Source organism: Phoxinus phoxinus (genome assembly GCF_949152265.1).
Source record: "Phoxinus phoxinus genome assembly, chromosome: 4".
Lineage (NCBI taxonomy): Eukaryota > Metazoa > Chordata > Actinopteri > Cypriniformes > Leuciscidae > Phoxinus > Phoxinus phoxinus.
This window is the reverse complement of record NC_136879.1, coordinates 39,636,437-39,657,805: the sequence shown is the minus strand read 5'-3', so window position 1 is coordinate 39,657,805 and position 21,369 is coordinate 39,636,437. Positions and strand designations below refer to the sequence as shown.

The 21,369-nt window shown below is 46.4% G+C and overlaps 1 protein-coding gene across 4 annotated transcripts in view; it reads left to right on the top strand.

The window, feature by feature from the left end:
* Positions 1-1,112: 1,112 nt before the first annotated feature.
* Positions 1,113-21,369, top strand: part of LOC306997072 (uncharacterized protein) — a 35,353-nt gene continuing 15,096 nt past the window's right edge. The window contains exons 1-3 of one of the 4 annotated variants that reach the window (XM_079610134.1): positions 1,113-1,249; positions 10,637-10,902; positions 11,210-12,581. In XM_079610134.1, the coding sequence (XP_079466260.1) occupies positions 10,818-10,902; positions 11,210-11,979 (855 nt within the window). In that variant the 5' untranslated portion in view covers positions 1,113-1,249; positions 10,637-10,817 and the 3' untranslated portion in view covers positions 11,980-12,581. Of the gene's footprint in view, positions 1,340-10,636; positions 10,903-11,209; positions 20,212-21,369 lie in introns of those variants that run through there. The other 3 variants (XM_079610135.1, XR_013797253.1, XR_013797254.1) reach the window with 3 other exon arrangements.

Genomic DNA, 21,369 nt, shown 5'->3' with positions numbered 1-21,369 from the left:
TTTCCGATCTCCGAGGTGGCTAATTCGTACAAATTCATAAAATTTTAGCTAAATCGTAGGCCTACATATTTAACGAGTTGCCAAATTCGTATAAATTCGTACGAATGACCTCGCCCCTAAACCTACCCATCACGTGGGTTTAGACAAATCATACAAATTCATACGAATTAGCCCTTTTAATCACTTGTATGAATTTGTACGAAATGGTCATGAGATAGCGTTGGTCTTGGTAAACCATATCAAATTCAGTCACATTTGCTCCTGTTTGTTTGTGGTCACAGGACTGCACAAAACAACTCTCTTTCAGGCTTTTAGTTCAAAAGAGTGAACATTTAGAAAAATATTGAAAATTTGTATGTTTTTTATGTCACATTTCTTTATTGAGATTGATCATTTCTATACTGTCTCACTATACTGTTTGTTACCTGTTACACTGGGGCAGAAATGCCATTAAAAATAACAAAAATGCCCCCCAAATTCAAGAAATTGGGGTAACAAATATGTAATTTTCCTGTGTTTTTATATTTACATGAGGAAAAACTCAAGCATCATAAGCAACATAAAATCAAGAGTGCTGTTTTCCCGAATATCAGATTCATTGTAAATGTGACATTGCGCAACTGCTCCGTGACCAAGTTATTAATAGGTAACTTTACATTTTAGACAAAGTTTAAACTTAGACAAACTAAAGTAGACAAACTTACTATCATTTTTATGGCTGCTATAGTCAATCATTATCAACAAAATATATTTTTTTGTTGATAATGATTGAAAAATGTTTAGTAAGTGTTCAAAGTGTTATTTCTAATTAGTTAACCTTACTTTAAAAAGCAATCATATCAACTTCCAAATGTTAAAAGTATTTTAGAATATGCAGAGAAACAGAAACGCAGGGAATATTTAGTAGGTTTTTTTAAAAGAAACGGGATTGGACAAGAGAATATAGTGTAAAGGTAATTTAGTATTTGGCAGTAATGCAACAAATTGGATGCAAGCTGCCGTAAAACCCCAAAGAAGGAGAAGAAGAAGCCTTACTTTCCCCGACTATTGCCTTACTAAATGAACTAACCCTTTACAATGGTATAACATGCGGCCCCTTTAAGAAACACGATGACATCGCGCACTGCGCCTGCGCAGAAGCGAGAAGCGAGAAGCGAGAGAGACGAGCTGAAACTGAGCTGATCTGGGATTGTGATCTGTGATTGTGTTCTGTGATTGTGAGCTGATCTGGGATCTGTCTTCAGGTAAAGTGGCCGTGAAGAAGGAAGACCTGCAGAAGTACCACGGTAAAGACAACTGGTTCCCACTGCAACCCGTCTGCGCAGACTCAGAGGTGCAGGTATGTATTCATACGCTCACGTGTGTGTGTGCGTGCGTGCGTGTGTGTGCGTGCGTGTGCGTGTGTGCGTGTGCGTGGGTGTGTGTGGGATGGGTAGGGTTAGTGCAGGGGAATAGAATAGACAGTTTGTCCAGTATAAAACCATTATACCTATGGAATGTCCTCACAAGTATATCAAAACAAACCTGTGTGTGTATGTGTGTGTGTGTGTGTGTGTGTGTGCCTGTACTGGCCTTCAGGTCCAGTGGATTTCAAAACAAATACAGTGTGTGTTGAGCACAAACATGACTGAATCCATGTCACCTTGAGCTCCTGAACGCTTTACACCCTCCAGGGTCACATGACCACTAACAGCTTCCTCACACACACACACACACACACACACACACACACACACACACACACACTAACCCAAACCCTAGACCTACCCATCACACATTTCTGTCCTCATAGATCACAAAAACACACACACACACACACACACACACACACACACACACACTCACACTCACACTCATGATTCCTACAGGAACTCTGAGCAGTTCCTGTTTCCATCATTCACACATTTGCTGCTAATCAGGGGTGTGTTTCCCGAAAGCATCGTTATAACGAACATTGGCAGACAGCATCGCAGAGGTGTGTGTGTGTGTGTGTGTGTGTGAGTGACAGGTCTCCACCTGCGGTCAGAAGCAGTTTCTGGATTTTATAACATGTGGACTCAATAAATCTATATAGTACAAAGACCTTTTATATACCAAAAGATCAAGGCAAATTATGTTTCTCATGACCTCTTTAATGTCAAGCCCTGGATGACACCCTGAATTAATTTTGATTGATGAATGTAGTGTTTACATGAACGCTAAACAAGTGATCGGGTTGATGTGCATGTTTGTGTCACAAGCTACAAATCAGAATCGATTTCTTTGACATGCGCACACTGCACAAATATAGTTTGCAGCTGTGTGCACATAAGTCCATTCGCCGAATGGACGAATGGACATTTATGTCCGACAAAGCAGTCAGGAGAGTTAACTTAGTAGATTAACGTTGGTGGATTTGAACTTGAAAAATGGAGTACTGGCGTCTTTCCGCGGTTAAAACAACATTCCTTCTGATGTTCATTCATGTTTATTTGATGCTATAAATGAACTAGAAGGAAGAGATGATCGGTTCACGAGCAGCTTTAACTGAGGCTCTACAGCGATCTGTCACACATTAAAGAGCCACAAAACGGTATTTATTGTTTACATTTCTTGACATAATTTCCAAATTTGAAAGTTGAGACTTTGTTTCATATCAAAAGTAACCTGTTCTGTCCTGTCTATCGGTGTCCTCTTTGCTCCGGCCAATCGTGGCTTAGCAACCGTAACTAGGCGCGGGAGGTCTGGCAAGCTTTCGAGCGAGGGAAACATGCCGAAGCGTTGCGCTTATAGATTGAGCAAATCTGAAAAGTTTAGCCAATGGGAGAAATGCCGGGCGTGGATCAAGCAGTGTGGGACGCCCCCTTCACAACTAAATGTCGACAGGATTAACAAAAACACTTATTGCTTGGAAATAATGGAAATAATGAAATGGGGTTCGCTTAGAAGCCTATCCTCTTCGAACAGTAATAAAACAAGCCAATGGCAAGCAAATGCCATGGGTCTGCTGAATTTGCATAGCGTAACTCCGCCCCACCTTGTGGGTATAAAGGAAGTGAGCCGGCAACATGCAGATATGTTTTCGCTTTCGGAGCCAAGTTAATTCTTCACTCCACAAGCCATCCTGAGTTTCATCTCTACATTCCTCTTCGAGACGAGCTTCCCTCCAGGTGTTGGTGTGACGGCGAGTTCCAGCGAGTGCACATTCCCTGCGATCTGAGCAGTGATCTGCCAGTGTGTGTGTGTTCTCTCCCTGGGCGCTTCAGCATCTGCGGGATTTTCCTTCTCTCTAAAAGAGCAAAGCGCGTGGCGCGTCTTTTTATAGATGCATCGCCCGTGCCCTTCTGGTTGTGGCCACTGGTTATCTGATTTAGATGGGCACAATCGCTGCTTTGCGTGTTTGGGCTTAGAGCACGCTAAAGCAGCGCTTGTGGATGACTCATGTTTTTATTGCGGAAACATGACCATCGCGACACTACGGTCGAGACTCAGTGATCTCGAAAGAGTGAGAGTCCCCTCATCCACACCCCGATCTACCCCCTCTAGTGACAATAGAGCTGGTACTTCGGCTGGTGGCCAGGGTGACAGTGTGGCAACAACAACCGACGATTCGTCCTCGGGCCACATCCCCCTCTCAAATGACGCAACCCGCGAGCCGACCGGATGATACGCTTGACCAGTCCCGGCCAACGGTCGCGGGCGGGCCGAGCGTGTCGTTTGGTGCTCCTGAGGAAGATGCTATGTCGGTCACAGCAGCAACAAGGTGGGCATGAGTCCTCGGGAGATAAAGGTTCGGCTCTGCTGCCGCCTCCGGGCGCGTCAGCATTGCCCGATCCTGATCCCGAGCTGACGGCCATGCTTTCCCGATTCACGTCAGCGTCCGACCCCAATGCCTTTCTTCCCGGATGTGCATGAGGAGGTCTCGAGGTCCTGGAAGACACCCTTGTCTTCCCGTGATCGCTCGGCGACCTCCTCCGCCTTTCCTCCCCTCGATCAGGTGGCTGTTTACGGGTACACTGGGGTGCCTATGGTTGAACGCTCTGTTGCGATGCAACTGTGTCCTCAGAGTGCTTCTACCCGTGGCGATCCTAAGCACCCCACCAAGGCCTGTAGGTTTTCGTCTACTCTGGTGGCGAAGACCTATAGAGCTGCGGGGCAGGCAGCCGCCTCTTTGCATGCCATGGCCACTCTTCAGGTCTACCAGGCCCAGATGCTCAGGGACATGCACGAGGGGAGGACTGACCCAGGGCTCTTCAATGAGCTGCGTGCCGCCACTGACCTCGCTCTCCGGGCGACAATAGTGACCGCACACTCCCTAGGCCAGGTGATGTCCACTAGTGTGGTCCAGGAGAGACACCTCTGGCTCAACCTGGCCGATATGAGGGACGCTGAGCGAACTCGTTTGCTCGACGCCCCCATATCCCAGGCTGGCCTCTTCGGCGGAGCGGTTGAAGATTTTGCCCAACAGTTTTCAACCACCCAGAAGCAGACTGAGGCTATAAAACATATTCTGCCCCGATGGCCCGCTGCTGCCTCCACCCAGCCGTCGGCTCAGACGCCTCAGTCTGCTCGCCCTCCTGCGGCTGCCGCCCCTCCTGCACGGCCCCAGCAGCAGCCTTCACCCGGGCCGCGTCGTGGAGGAAGCCGCAGGAAGGCACCACAGCCCTCTCCAGCCCCGCGCCCCGCTAAATGCCAGGCCAAGCGCCGCTCCTGAGACGGGCTGCTCAGAGATGGCGACCAGTTCTTTGCAGGAGATGGTAGCAGGACCACTCCTTCCCCGCTGCTCACCCACGGGTGGGCAGCACCCTAATGTGGTTAAAGAAAGAACTGATATCCCCATCACTGAGCCCCCAGAAGGGGATGACAGTTCTGTCGTCTGTCGTTCGCATGACCCCGCTGGCACAGTCCTTGGGAGCCTGGTTAGAGCTTCCCAACCTGTCCCCATCAGGCTCGGCTATGCGATTCAGTTCGCGCGGTCTCCTCCTCGCTGGCGAAGGGTGCGATCGAGACTGTCCCTCCAGCCGCAATGAGGTCCGGCTTCTACAGCCCCTACTTCATTGTCCCCAAGAAGACCGGTGGGTTATGGCCAATCCTGGATCTGTGCGTCTTGAACCGTTCCCTTCACAGGCTTCCGTTCAAGATGCTCACGGCCAAGTGCATTTTCGAATGTGTGCAGCCACAGGATTGGTTTGCAGCGATCGACCTGAAGGATGCCTACTTTCATGTCTCCATTCTTCCTCGACACAGACCGTTCTTGCGGTTTGCTTTCGAGGGGCAGGCATACCAGTACGCGGTTCTCCCATTCGGGCTGGCCCTGTCTCCTTGCGTCTTCATGAAGGTCGTCGAGGCAGGCCTTGTGCCGCTACGGCAGCACGGGGTTCGCATCCTGAATTATCTCGACGACTGGCTAATCCTAGCTCACTCTCGGGATCAGGTTTGCGAACACAGGGACCTAGTGCTCCGGCACCTAGCCCGTCTGGGCCTTCGGGTCAACTGGGAGAAGAGCAAACTTTGCCCCGTGCAGAGGATCTCTTTTCTCGGTATGGAAATCGACTCGGTCGCCATGTGCGCGCAGCTTACGAGCGAGCGCGCGCAGTCACTGCTGACTTGTCTGAGACAAATCGAGGGCAAGAGTGCGGTTCCACTGAAACTTTTTCAGAGGCTCCTGGGGCATATGGCATCTGCAGCCGCGGCAACGCCGCTCGGATTGCTTCATATGAGACCGCTTCAGCACTGGCTTCGCGTACGAGTCCCGAGGTGGGCATGGCACCAGGGCACGTTGCGAGTACCAGTTACTCCGACCTGCCGTCAGACCTTCACCCCGTGGACGAACCTCAGCTTTCTACGGGCCGGAGTGCCCTTAGAACGAGTTTCCAGGCATGTTGTTGTCTCAACGGATGCCTCCTCTACGGGCTGGGGCGCCATGTGCAATGGATATGCTGCCGCGGGCTCCTGGACAGGACCCCACTGCCTATGACATGTCAATTGCCTCGAGTTTCTGGCAGTACGTCTCGCTCTGCACCGCTTCCATGCGCTGCTCAAGAACCAGCACGTACTATGTCGCAACTCGCCCGCCGCCACCTCTTATGGAGTCAGAAGCATCTGAGGTCGCTTCGAGCCATTTATATTCCGGGAGACCTGAACTGTGCAGCTGACGAGCTCTCACGGCTTCAGCCTCTTCCTGGAGAATGGAGACTCCATCCCCAGGCGGTTCAGCTGATTTGGGATCAGTTCGGGGACGCACAGGTAGACCTGTTTGCCTCCCACGACTCGTCCCACTGCGCCCAGTTTTACTGAATTTTTTATTTTTATTTAAACGTAGCCCATGCCTGTAAAATATATAGAAATATCGGAAATGTTCAAACATCATATCACCGTTATTGAAAACAATTATATCGCGATATATTGATATTGAATTATTGTATTACTATGTATGTGTTACGTTGTGGGTGTTGTTTCTTGTTCCTTGTTCTTGTATGTCATGTGATTCCCTGTTAGTCCTGTGATCATGCCATGTGTTCCCTTCTTCTTTCTTGTTTTACGGCGGTTGGCATCCAGCTTATTGGTGCATTACCGCCACTTTCTGCTCCGGAGTGTATTTTCCTTACACTCTTTCCCACTTATACACTCACATTTTCCCATTCACTCATACCCACACACACATATGTATATGCACAAGAGAATTTTTTAAATAAATAATTCCTTATCCTACTTATTTTCCAAAATATCTAACTCTGTTCTTCTATCCTCTACTTATAGCCCATTACAATACCTCCCTTACATTATATGTATTATTCTTCAAATCCTATGGAAAACCCCTGATTCTCTTAAATAGGTCATCAGTACTCTGATCTGTGCCCTATCTTTTGTGCTCAATAACCTTTTTAACGTGAACTCCTGCACCCCTATTTTCCTCAGTTTTTCCCTCATCACCTTTCTCTGTTTTTCATATTTTCTACAAATCATGATTACATGATCTACTGATTCCTCTTCTTCACATCCCTCACACCATCCTGTCTGATGTTTTCCTATCATCTTAAGGCAAGTTCACACTACAGGATTTTAAAACGTCGGGCTGAACTGTGCGGTTCACACTACATGACTTGCTCTCTGTAAAATCAGGAGTGTTCCAAGTTGTTGAGCTGTTAACACCACACGACACAACGTGATTGATCCGCAACAGGAGGTAACACACTACACGAGTTGACAACTTTGTCACCCAACGATTTTATATCTTGTCTACAAACCATGTTTTGTCACGAAAATCACGCGATAAAACGAACCGGAAATGACGCAATACGCGCGCCACTACCCAGCGAAGAAGAACACAAGTACACAACACGTGAGTCTTTGTTTGAATATGGACATCAGACAGAAATTAGTGCTGCAAAATGTTTGCGTGATAATTTGCTCTGAAAAAGAAAAAAACGCGTATTTTCCCAGTGACCTCAACCCATGCCTTGCTCTGATTGGCTGTAGCTCATGACATCACATGTGGTTGAGTCGTTCGACAGCTCCGGATATCTAGCATGCTAGATATTTTTCTGGGCTCGACGACGCGTCTGCGAGGCGTCTGCGGGCGTCTTTGATGCGTTGTTGGCTCTTTCATACTAACAGATTGGCGAGCGTTCATCGGCCGCTAATCCCCCGCGATTTGTACGCGATGAACACCCGACCTGTCAGCGAACTCAAGGATTTGCAAATCGGGCTTAAATCGGGCTTAAAATCCTGTAGTGTGAACTGGGCATTAAGTGTTTTGTTTAGTGTACAATATCCCAACCTTAACCTCGTAATCACTTTCTTCTCTCCGATTCCCACTTCCCAACCAATCTCCTTTGACATTCCTTTGAATTTGATACAAATTTCTCCTCTCTTTCCCACCTTTCTTGCCACCATTGATTTATTTTCTCCCATATAATGCTTTTAACCTTTGCTTTACTCATTTTTATTTGCATTTCTATATTATTTCTCAATAATGCCCTCTTTGCTAGATTATCTGACCTCTCATTTCCCCTTATCCCTACATGCGCTGGCACCCACATAAATATTACCTGACTACCTTTATTAACTATACTAGTAACTATCTGAAGTACTTCATAGAGAATATCTTGCCGGCTTTTTATGTGTTCCCTTGTCTGATGTGTCATGTTGTCATTGGTTCATTGTTCACAGGTGTCCCTTGTCTAGTCGTTAGTCTTGTGTATTTAAGCACTCAAGCCCTGTGTCTTTGTCTAGTATTGAATGTCTATCCAGGTTCTTGTTCTGAGTTCCATGCCTTTGTTTTATGTTTTGAATCAAAGTTGCATTTGGGTTCTCAGCCAGCTTGCCTCCATTAGATACAGAATACTAGACCAACATGGACCCAGCAATTCGTCTCTCCCGTCTCAGCCAAGGTGACCGTCCAATTGAGGATTACGTGAGGGAATTCTCTGAGCTTTGCTATGGGGTGGATTTTGGTGATGGTGTCTTGAAGGACATGTTTCGCCATGGACTGGATGAGATGGCGACCTCTTGTCTGTACTACCTCATGCCTGCCAATACCCCTCGCTGGACTTTCCCCTTTTGTCGAGTGGCTCGTCATTTACTGTGGGCTTGGCGAATAAGGAGCCCCGCAAACCCACAGTATCCCCTCAACATGAGCTTCACGTCAGTCCTGCCCAGCCAGAGACCGTTCACGTCACGCCAAATTGGGGGGAGTAAACGAAAAATGTTTAGTTTACTTCTGGGTTACCCTCAAAACCCCCTACGGAGATTTAATTTGAGAACATGTCTCTTTTCACCTCCTTTGAATTTGCAGGTCTAATTATTCATTCGAGTGTAATATGTTGGCAGAGAGTTTTTCACAGACTCAGTTTCAGCCTGACGACAACAATAAAATGTGCTTAATGTGCCACTTTACAGAAGATCTCAGACATCACCGTAATGAACGAGGTGAAAAAGGGAACTTTTGGAGACAAAGAGGTTTTTCAGCATCTCAGTTTAACATGATGACTCAGTTATTTCTGCCAGACTTTGGGAAAGTAGTACACCAGTCTTGTTTTAAATGCCACTAATTTCAAACCACATTAAAATATCAGGATATAATGTAGGGTGCTCCGGGAGTATGGGGTCCGGGGTCCTTTGCTAAGGGCTGTCCGGTTCCTGTACGAAGCAGGAGCTTGGTTCGCATTGCCGGCAGTAAGTCAGACTTCTTCCCAGTGCATGTTGGACTCCGGCAGGGCTGCCCTTTGTCGCCGGTTCTGTTCATAATTTTTATGGACAGAATTTCTAGGCGCAGCCAGGGGCCGGAGGGTGTCTGGTTTGGGAACAACACGATTTCGTCTCTGCTCTTTGCAGATGATGTTGTCGTGTTGGCCCCATCAGACCAGGACCTTTAGCATGCACTGGGGCAGTTTGCAGCCGAGTGTGAAGCGGCTGGGATGAGATTCAGCACCTCCAAATCCGAGGCCATGGTCCTCAGTCGGAAAAAGGTGGCTTGCCTACTTCAGGTTGTTGGAGAGTTCCTGCCTCAAGTGGAGGAGTTCAAGTATCTTGGGGTCTTGTTCACGAGTGAGGGAAGGATGGAACGGGAGATTGACAGACGGATCGGTGCAGATTTCGCAGTAATGCGGTCGATGTACCGGTCTGTCGTGGTGAGCTCGATTTACCGGTCAATCTACGTTCCTACTCTCACCTATGGTCATGAGCTTTGGGTCATGACCGAAAGGACAAGATCCCGGATACAGGCGGCCGAAATGAGCTTTCTCCGCAGGGTGGCTGGGCGATCCCTTAGAGATAGGGTGAGGAGCTCGGTCACTCGGGAGGAGCTCAGAGTAGAGCCGCTGCTCCTACACATCGAGAGGGCACCTGTTCCGGATGCCTCCTGGACGCCTTCCCGGGAAGGTGTTCCGGGCACGTCCCACCGGGAGGAGACCCCGGGGAAGACCTAGGACACGCTGGAGAGACTATGTTTCTCGGCTGGCCTGGGAATGCCTCGGTGTCCCCCCGGAAGAGCTAGAGGAAGTGGCTAGGGAAAGGGAAGTCTGGGCATCTCTGCTTAGACTGCTGCCCCCGCGACCCGGCCCCGGATAAGCGGAAGAAGATGGATGGATGGATTAAAATATCATATATTTCTAATCAATAAACGCTGGAAATATTCACATAATTTCAGTGTATTTTGGCACTCAGAGTGAGATGTTGTATGCAATTGTTTTGATAGAGGGAAACAAGATACATTTCTAGTTTCAGCTTATTTATTCTTCAGAGATTTTTCTTTAAACACAATAAGTAACCATGTTTGGAAAGTTATACCCATATTTGGTTTTCATTGGAAATGGGGTAAAATTCAACAGTTTGAACATTGGGACCTACCAATCTCTGTGTAAAAACAAAATAATGATTTGCCATCTTTCTAAAGTCATTTTACCCCCCCCTCTACAAAATAGTGGATAACTCAGTAAATATAAATCCATCACATTTATGTTTGGCTTTCTTCAGAAAAAATATTAATAATATAAAACATTTTAGCCTGGGAAGTTTCTGAAATTTGGTTGTTTTGACACGGATGACCCTATAGATTTGTTTTATATGATGATAATCTACAACTTTGTCAAAACACTGTTTCTAACAGCAAATATATTCACTTAACTATCAACTAATTAAATTAGTATAAATTCAGTAACTTTCAGATTCCAGATCTGGTCCTGTGGGCGTCAGTATCACACAGTGATCACCGTTCACACCTGCAGTGAAGCCCCTCCCACAACAATTCACCAATAGATACTGGGAATATTCCCATCATCCTACAAGAGAAGGACAAACTCCAGGAGTAGCAGCTGAAATCTGTGTGACTGTTAAAGATGGAGTTTATTAAAGAGGAGATTGAAGACATGAGTGATCCAGAACCATCCAGAATAAAACATGAAGATACTGAGGAACAAATAGGTTGGTGTCCATTCTTGATTCTTCAATGTTGACTGCTTTTTGTGGCTGTGAAATAAGTAGTATATTGACGATAAATGATGTAGAAATTAAACTAAATTGTCCTAACCATGTATATAGCAATGTGTCAAACATTTTTATTATTCAAATTAATGGGAATGATATAACAAACCTTCAATATCAAAGATCTGATACTTTATACTCACACAGACAGAAACCTATTCTCTTGGTGTCTGCTTGTGTTCACTTGAATTTTCCCTGAAATGATACTCCTTAAACTGATTATTACTGCTTGATGTGTTCATTTTAGATCAGATGGAAGTACCAGAGAAAAGAGAAGAACTGAATGAAGTAAAGCAACACTGTGACTTCAAAACTCAAGGAACAAAAGCCCAAAAGCTGCACTCCTGCTCACAGTGTGGAAAGAGTTTCAGACACAAAGGAAGCCTTAAGAGGCACATGACAATTCACACTGGAGAGAAACCGTATCCATGCACTCAGTGTGGAAAGAGTTTCACATCTTCATCCAGACTCAAGTATCATCTGCACATTCACTCTGGAGAAAAACCATTTAGCTGTCACCAGTGTGGTAAAGAGTTTATTTCGCCATCAAATCTAAAATCACACATGAAAGTTCATTCAGACGAGAAGCCTCACTTGTGTTCTCTCTGTGGAAAGAGTTATTCACGACTGGACGGTTTTAAACGGCACCAGAAAACACATGATGAAGTGAAAGAAAATCATGTGTGTTGTGACTGTGGGAAGAGCTATACTGCAGCTGACAATCTGAAACGGCATCAAAGAATTCATACTGGAGAAAAACCTTACAAGTGCTCATATTGTGACAAGAGTTTCTATCGTTCTGCATCACTGAAATATCACGAGCGAGTTCACACTGGAGAGAAGCCGTACTACTGTACTCAGTGTGGGAAGAGTTTCAAAGATTCATCAGGTCTCAGAAATCATTTGCGCGTTCACTCTGGAGAAAAACCATTTAACTGTGATCAGTGTGGTAAAGATTTTATTTCATCATCAAATCTAAAGAAACACATGAAAGTTCATTCAGACGAGAAGCCTTAGGTGTGTTCTCTCTGTGGAAAGAGTTTTTCACGACTGAAAGGTTTAAAACGGCACCAGAAAACGCATAATGAAGTGAGAGATCATGTGTGTTGTGACTGTGGGAAGAGCTTTACTAGAGCTGACAATCTGAAACAACACAAAAAAAATTCATGCTGGAGAAAAACCTTACAAGTGCTCATATTGTGACGAGTTTCACTCAGTCCGGAAACATGAAAACACACGAGCGAGTTCACACTGGAGAGAAGCCGTACTACTGTACTCAGTGTGAGAAGAGTTATAAACATTTATCAGGCCTTCTCACTCACATGAAAAACTGTTGCAAGTGATCAGCATTAAATTCTATATCAAATACATTCAGGTTAATTCTGCAAGATAAAATATTGAAATTTTCTTTATTTATTTTTTTTGTTAAAATTAATGGAAGACTAAAAAGATTTAAGAGGCGAAGCTTCAAAAGTGTAAAAAAAAAATGTTTTGTTCCAAAATCTGTCTATCTTGAATTAGATATATTCATGTCATACTTATTTACTAAGTTGACTCTTTTGTCTTCTGATAGTACATGCAATTATGAGAAATAAACTGAAAAAACATCTTGTCTTGACAAAAAGCGTTTAACTGTGATTGTTTAAACTGAAAACAAGTCTAATATGTATTTGTGGAAATAGTTTTTCACTGCTGGACTCTAAACATCACCAGAAAATACAGACCATGAGAGAAATCATGTGTTTTGGACACAGCCGGACTCTCATTGGTCTAGACTGAATCTGTCCGGTCGTGGCTTCACTTTTTCCTGTTTGCATTTTGTTTGATTTGTTCATTTATATGTCAGTCAGAAATCATTAACCGCATTTCCGATCTCCGAGGTGGCTAATTCGTCCGAATTCATACGACCTCACTCGTACACATTCATTAGCCTGGCTAACGCCAGACCCAATTCTCGTTGAGACTTGGGTCTGGGAACCACATGTGGATTTTCTCGTATTTGAGGCGTGGTTTACGAATGCCCGGCGCCGTTTATTGGGTGCTAAGAATGTCTATCAAATGCGCCTGTACGTAGCTCATAGCCAATCGTTTCCATTATACCAGATGACGTATGTAGAGCGACAGAAATTAGACAAGGAAGAAGACGATGGGTAAGATATTTTTGTGTAAACAATGACGTTCAGCGACTATTGCCGTTTGTGCAAGATAAACATGAGGGTCGAAGGTATATATGGATATAAACAAACTGCTTAGTTGTGTCGCATAGATGTCGTCATCGTCTTGCTGCTCCCTCCCCGTTCTGTGATTGGTTCCCTAGATGAGGCGAAAATCTGGTCCATGGTATCCAGACTGCCTTTCAGCGTGAATAAAATCGTGCTGCGCAAAGGCAGTATGGGGAAACCCAGGCTACACATTCATACCATTTTAGCTAAATCGTACATATTTAATGAGTTGCCAAATTTGTATGAATTTGTACGAATGACCTCGCCCCTACACCTACCCTTCACGTGGGTTTAGACAAATCATACAAATTCATACGAATTAGCCCTTTTAATCACTCGTATGAATTTGTACGAAATGGTCATGAGATAGCGTTGGTCTTGGTAGACCATATTAAATTCAGTCACATTTGCTCGTGTTTGTTTGTGGTCACAGGACTGCACAAAACAACTCTCTTTCAGGCTTTTAGTTCAAAAGAGTGAACATTTAGAAAAATACTGATAAATTTGTATGTTTTTTATGTCACATTTCTTTATTGAGATTGATAATTTCTATACTGTCTCACTACTGTTTGTTACCTGTTACACTTAAGCCGCGTTTCCACCGCGGGAACTTTCCCCAGGAACTAGGAACTTTGGGGTGGTACTCGGTGTGTTTACACCGCAGGAATCAGTGTCTAAATTAAGTTCCGGGTAAATATTTCCCCCTCCGAAAGTCCCTGCTCGCGAGGTAGTACTTTTTCAAAGTTCAGGAACTTTCGGGGGTGGGACTTGTGTGCTGAACATGCTGATTGGTTGTGTTCACGCTGCATTTTGACTGGAGGACTCCACGCAGCATTCTATTTTAACCGGCATTTTTAAAAATCTATTGCGGTTCGTGGCTTCATGCAGTAAGAGTTGTCTGTCTGCAAATATGGAATTTAATTAAAAAAAATTAAAAAACCCAGCTGGACCGACGACGAGGTTCAGGCTTTATTAAGCGTATTTGTGTAACAGGAAATTTTCTGCACGTTCGTCCCAGCCATCTCACGGTCAATGTCCGCAATACATCACAAATACAACTACAGCACAGTTTGAATCTCCTCCATACTTATTATGAATGTGGCGCTCAAAACTAATTACTGTCCGTCGCAGACGCGCGCAGTTTATAATATCAGTGCTCGTCTCTTTTCTGCCGTTTTGTTAATTACCTCGTTAGTAAACCACTACAGCACAGTTTGAATCTCCTCCATACTTATTATAAATGTGGCGCTCAAAACTGATTACTGTCCGTCCAGACTGCAGTCGCGCGCAGTTTATAATCTTCCCGGTACTTTAGACCGCGGTGTAAACGCGGTCTAAAGAAAAAAGTTCCTGGGACAAATTGTTCCGGGTAATTTCGGTGGAAACGAAGTTTCAGTAAAGCCTACTGTGCGTTCACACCGCCGCCGGCGAGAGCGGCAAAATTCGCTCTCGCCGCGAGATTCGGGGACTCTCTTGCGCTCTGACGTAGATTTTAGAATGCGTGATTTTTTTAAAACTTTATTTAAAGGAGCCGCAAAGCAAATAAGAACTGCACATAAATCAGTATCCTATTTTGTGCATACTGGTCACACGTAGGGTATAAATTAACCTATTAAAATCTTTTAAATGTGAAAGTAACAAAACACCAACAATTTCAGACACCTTTTTCCATTCTTCATTCTTTTTATTAATGTCCCTGTATGTAAACAAGGACACGTCGCACAATAACGGGAAACCCATCCATCCATCCATCCATCTTCTTCCGCTTATCCGGGACCGGGTCGCGGGGGCAGCAGTCTAAGCAGAGACACCCAGACTTCCCTCTCCCTAGACACTTCCTCCAGCTCTTCCGGGGGGACACCGAGGCGTTCCCAGGCCAGCTGGGAGACATAGTCTCTCCAGCGTGTCCTAGGTCTTCCTCGGGGTCTCCTCCCGGTGGGACGTGCCCGGAACACCTTCCCAGGAAGGCGTTCAGGAGGCATCCGGAACAGATGCCCGAGCCACCTCAGCTGACCCCTCTCGATGTGGAGGAGCAGCGACTCTACTCTGAGCTCCTCCCGAGTGACCAAGCTCCTCATCTCTAAGGGATCGCCCAGCCACCCTGCGGAGAAAGCTCATTTCGGCCGCCTGTATCCGGGATCTTGTTCTTTCGGTCATGACCCAAAGCTCATGACCATAGGTGAGAGTAGGAACGTAGATTGACCGGTAAATCGAGAGCTTCGCCTTGCGGCTCAGCTCATTCTTCACCACGACAGACCGGTACAACGACCGCATTACTGCAGCAGCTGCACCGATCCGTCTGTCAATCTCCCGTTCCATCCTTCCCTCACTCGTGAACAAGACCCCAAGATACTTGAACTCCTCCACTTGAGGCAGGAACTCTCCACCAACCTGAAGTGAGCAAGCCACCCCTTTCCGACTGAGGACCATGGCCTCGGATTTGGAGGTGCTGATTCTCATCCCAGCCGCTTCACACTCGGCTGCAAACCGTCCCAGTGCATGCTGAAGGTCCTGGTCTGAGGGGGCCAACACGACAACATCATCCGCAAAGAGCAGAGACGAAATCGTGTGGTCCCCGAACCTGACACCCTCCGGCCCCTGGCTGCGCCTAGAAATTCTGTCCATAAATATTATGAACAGAACCGGCGACAAAGGGCAGCCCTGCCGAAGTCCAACATGCACCGGGAACAAGTCTGACTTACTGCCGGCAATGCGAACCAAGCTCCTGCTCCGGTCGTATAGGGACCGGACAGCCCTTAGCAAAGGACCCCGGACCCCATACTCCCGGAGCACCCTCCACAGGCTGTCTCGAGGGACACAGTCGAATGCCTTCTCCAGATCCACAAAGCACATGTGGATTGGTTGGGCAAACTCCCATGAACCCTCCAGCACCCTGTAGAGGGTATAGAGCTGGTCCAGTGTTCCACGGCCGGGACGAAAACCGCACTGTTCCTCCTGAATCCGAGGTTCTACTATCGGCCGTAATCTCCTCTCCAGTACCTTGGCATAGACTTTCCCGGGGAGGCTGAGAAGTGTGATCCCCCTGTAGTTGGAACACACTCTCCGGTCCCCCTTCTTAAAAAGAGGGACCACCACCCCAGTCTGCCATCCCAGAGGTACTGTCCCCGACCGCCACGCGATGCTGCAGAGACGTGTCAGCCAAGACAGCCCCACAACATCCAGAGACTTGAGGTACTCAGGGCGGATCTCATCCACCCCCGGTGCCTTGCCACCGAGGAGTTTCTTGACTACCTCGGTGACTTCAGCTTGGGAGATGGACGAGTCAACCTCCGAGCCCTCAGCCTCTGCTTCCTCAATTGAAGACGTGACGGCGGGATTGAGGAGATCCTCGAAGTATTCCTTCCACCGTCCGACGACATCCCCAGTTGAGGTCAACAGCTGCCCACCTCCACTGTAGACAGCGGTGGTAGGGCACTGCTTCCCTCTCCTGAGTCGCCGGACGGTTTGCCAGAATCTCTTCGAGGCCAGCCGATAGTCCTCTTCCATGGCCTCTCCGAACTCCTCCCAGGCCCGAGTTTTTGCCTCCACAACCACCCGGGCTGCAGTTCGCTTGGCCTGCCGGTACCCGTCAGCTGCCTCAGGAGTCCCACAAGCCAACCAGGCCCGATAGGACTCCTTCTTCAGCTTGACGGCATCCCTTACTTCCGGTGTCCACCACCGGGTTCGGGGATTGCCGCCTCGACAGGCACCGGAGACCTTACGGCCACAGCTCCGAGCGACCGCTTCGACAATGGAGGTGGAGAACATGGTCCACTCGGACTCAATATCTCCAGCCTCCCTCGGGATCCGGTCGCAGCTCCGCCGGAGGTGGGAGTTGAAGATCTCTCTGACAGGAGACTCGGCCAAACGTTCCCAGCAGACCCTTACAGTACGCTTGGGTCTGCCGAGTCTGTCCAGCTTCCTCTTCCGCCATCGGATCCAACTCACCACCAGGTGGTGATCGGTTGACAGCTCCGCCCCTCTCTTTACCCGAGTGTCCAAGACATACGGCCGCAGGTCTGATGAAACGACCACAAAGTCGATCATCGACCTACGGCCTAGGGTGTCCTGGTGCCACGTGTACTGATGGACACCCTTATGCTTGAACATGGTGTTCGTTATGGACAAACTGTAACTAGCACAGAAGTCCAATAACTGAACACCGCTCGGGTTCAGATCAGGGGGGCCGTTCCTCCCAATCACGCCCCTCCAGGTTACACTGTCATTGCCCACGTGAGCATTGAAGTCCCCCAGTAGAACGACGGAGTCTCCCATCGGAGCACTTTCTAGCACCCCTCCCAGAGACTCCAAGAAGGCCGGGTACTCTACACTGCCGTTTGGCCCGTAGGCACACACAACAGTGAGAGACCTATCCCCGACCCGTAGGCACAGGAAAACGACCCTCTCGTTCACCGGGGTAAACTCCAACACATGGGGGCTGAGCTGGGGGGCTATAAGCAAACCCACACCAGCCCGCCGCCTCTCACAATGGGCAACTCCAGAGTGGTGAAGAGTCCATCCTCTCTCAAGGAGTGTGGTTCCAGAGCCTAAGCCGTGTGTAGAGGTGATACCAACTATCTCTAGTTGGAACCTCTCAACCTCACGCACAATCTCAGGCTCCTTCCCCGCCAGCGAGGTGACATTCCACGTCCCTAGAGCTAGTTTCCGTGTCCAGGGATCGGGTTGTCGAGGCCCCCGCCTTTGACTGCCACCCGATCCTCTCAGCACCGGTCCCTTATGGCCCCTCCTGCAGGTGGTGAGCCCACGGGAAGGCGGCCCCACGTCTTTCGGACTGAGCCCGGCGGCCCCACGTCCTTCGGACTGAGCCCGGCCGGACCCCGTGGGGGGAGGCCCTGCCACCAGGCGCTCGCATACGAGCCCCAACCCCGGGCCTGGCTCCAGGGTGGGGCCCCGGCTGCGCCATACCGGGCGACGTCACGGTCCTTGCTTTGTTGTACATCATAAGGGTTTGTGAACCGCTCTTAGTCTGACCCGTCACCTAGGACCTGTTTGCCTTGGGAGACCCTACCAGGGGCATATAGCCCCGGACAACATAGCTCCTAGGGTCATTCGGGTACTCAAACCCCTCCACCACGTTAAGGTGGCAGTTCAAGGAGGGGAACGGTAAAGTAAACGGGAAACCCGCAACAGAAATAATTAACTTTTCCTCCATTTTGCTTAGAACTAATGTGGTCGGAACCAAAGTTTACAGGATTGTGTTCTCTGGTATCCTCTCAGGCGGAGGACTTCTACATTCCGATTGGTTGCCGCCGAACCGCGTCATAGCTTATTACCATTAAGTTGACAAATTTCAACTCTTCTCGCCGCTCTCGCCATCCAAGACGCGCCGCGCCGCCCTCGCCGGAGCTCGCTGCCGGCTCTCATTGAAAATTAATGGCTTCCGGCCAATTTGACGCTCTCGCCGGCGGCGGTGTGAACGTACAGTTAGGCAGAAATGCCATTAAAAATAACAAAAATGCCCCCCAAATTCAAGATATTGGGGTAACAAATATGTAATTTTCCTGTGTTTTTATATTTACATGGAACAACTCAAGCATCATAAGCAACATAAAATCAAGAGTGCTGTTTTCCCGAATATCAGATTCATTGTAAATGTGACATTACACAACTGCTCTGTGACCAAGTTATTAATGGGTAACTTTACAATTTAGACAAATTTTAAACTTAGACAAACTAAAGTAGACAAACTTACTATAATTTTATGGCTGCTATAGTCAATCATTATCAACAAAATATATATTTTTGAATATATAATTGATATAATATAATTGAAAAAATTATAGTAAGTGTTCAAAGTGTTATTTTTTTAATTAGTTAACCTTACTTTAAAAAGCAGGCATATCGACTTCCAAATGTTAAAAGTATTTTATAATGTGCAGAGAAACAGAAACGCAGGGAATATTTAGTAGGTTTTTTTAAAGAAACAGGATTGGACAAGATAATATAGTGTAAAGGTAATTTAGTATTTGGCAGTAATGCAACAAATTGGATGCAAGCTGTCGTAAAACCCCAAGGAAGAAGAAGAAGAAGCTTTACTTTCCCCGACTATTGCCTTACTAAAGCCGCGTTTCCACCGCGGGAACTTTCCCCAGGAACTAGGAACTTTGGGGTGGTACTCGGTGTGTTTACACCGCAGGAACCAGGGTCTAAATGAAGTTCCGGGTAAATATTTCCCCCTCAGAAAGTCCCTGCTGGCGAGGTAGTACTTTTTCAAAGTTCAGGAACTTTCGGGGGTGGGACTTGTGCGCTGAACATGCTGATTGGTTGTGTTCACGCCGCATTTTGACTGGATGACTCCACGCAGCATTCTATTTTAACCTGCATTTTTAAAAATCTATTGCGGTTCGTGGCTTCATGCGCGAGAGTTGTCCGTCTGCAAATATGGAATTTAATTATTTTTTTTAAACACAGCTGGACCGACGACGAGGTTACGTAGGCTATTTGTGTAACAGGAAATTTTCTGCGCGTTCGTCCCAGCCATCTCACATTCATGTCCGCAATACATCACAAACACAACTGCAGCACAATTTTAATCTCCTCCATACTTATTATAAATGTGGCGCTCAAAACTGATTACTGCGTCGCAGACTGGGAGGAGCAGACGCGCGCAGTTTATAATCTTCCCGGTACTTTACACCGCGGTGTAAACGCAGAAAGCAACCGGTCTGGGGCAAAAAAAGTTCCTGGGAAAAAAGTTCCTGGGACAAATTGTTCCGGGTAATTTCGGTGGAAACGCGGCTTAAATGAACTAACCCTTTGAATACAATGGTATAACATGCGGCCCCTTTAAGAAACATGATGACATCGCACACTGCGCCTGCGCAGAAGCGAGAGAGACGAGCTGAAACTTTCACCAGTTGAAGCTGAAAGTGACGCTGTTAATGATCGTGAATGAAGGACAAATGTGGAATATTTTCTTCGGATGCCGTATATTTCCAGTCTGCAGGTGAGAGATGTTCTCAGATTACAGAGTTGAACATTAACCAGCTCCAGAGAACAAGCCCTCGTATCGTGAATAATGTTTGTCTGCATTTGGAATCACACGAGCGAGTTCATACTGGAGAGAAGCAGCGCTAATGTGGAGAGAGTTTTAGACATTCAAGCTCTGTAGTGAATCATATAAAGAAGTGTTGTCCAAGTGTCACAGTGAGCAAAGTATCCATTCATCCAGTGAGTTTGTTTGCAGGTCCTTTATTGGTGTGACAAATATACATTTGTATTGTCAAAGTAATGGCACCCTTTCTGTAGAGATGTATTCTGCATAATTTGAGAATTATGAATAGACAATTAAACCAAATAACATGTCATTTACTAGAGGCTCTGACAAAACGCCAATTGTTGCAATACAGTCTTTTTCTTTATAGACTAAATCTAAATCGTTTTGAATGATTGATTCAATTACTTGTTCCATTACTGAATGTATGAGCGTTTTTGAGCGAATGAATTAACTGTTTTAGTGATTGATGAGAATTGGGCATAACAACAACAAAAACATGTGGGCCTAACTGAAAATTAGCTGATTACGAGTCTAACAAACAAAATTACAGCGCCATAACGTTTAACTGAGCTGCTGAAAATCATCTTTATCTCATTCAATAGTCCCTGTTTTCACCTCATTCATTATGATGATGTCTGAGATCTTCTGTAAATTGGCACATCAAGCTCGTCATTAGTGTCTGACAAACTACAGGATCATCACTTTATGTGATAATCACCTATCAGTGTGTTTTATGTTTTACCCTTCAGGTTAAAGTACATGACTAAAAATACTATTAAATGCTTCAGAAACCAAACCTGCAAACTCTCTCTCTGACACTGAAAGACCATTCACGGGATTAGTGCAGATCTGAGGAGTTTTTATTTGAATGTATACAGTATATAATATCTGAAGGGAGATGACTGTCATCATAAAAGTTTCAATGGCATCTTCTTTTATCTTTCCTCAGTAATGCCCAATAAAGTGGTGTTTATAAGCGCAGCGCTGCTTGTGTTCAGGAGTAACTGCTGTAGCTACTACTTTTCCACAAGCGCCACCTTCATTCAGAGAGTGAATTTGCTTTTTCATTCAGCCTGTCTGCCATTTTTGTTCATATACCATTACATAATAATTTATTAGGCTCATATATGAGGTTCATCATTTTATAAAAGCTTTTGTTTTGTCAAA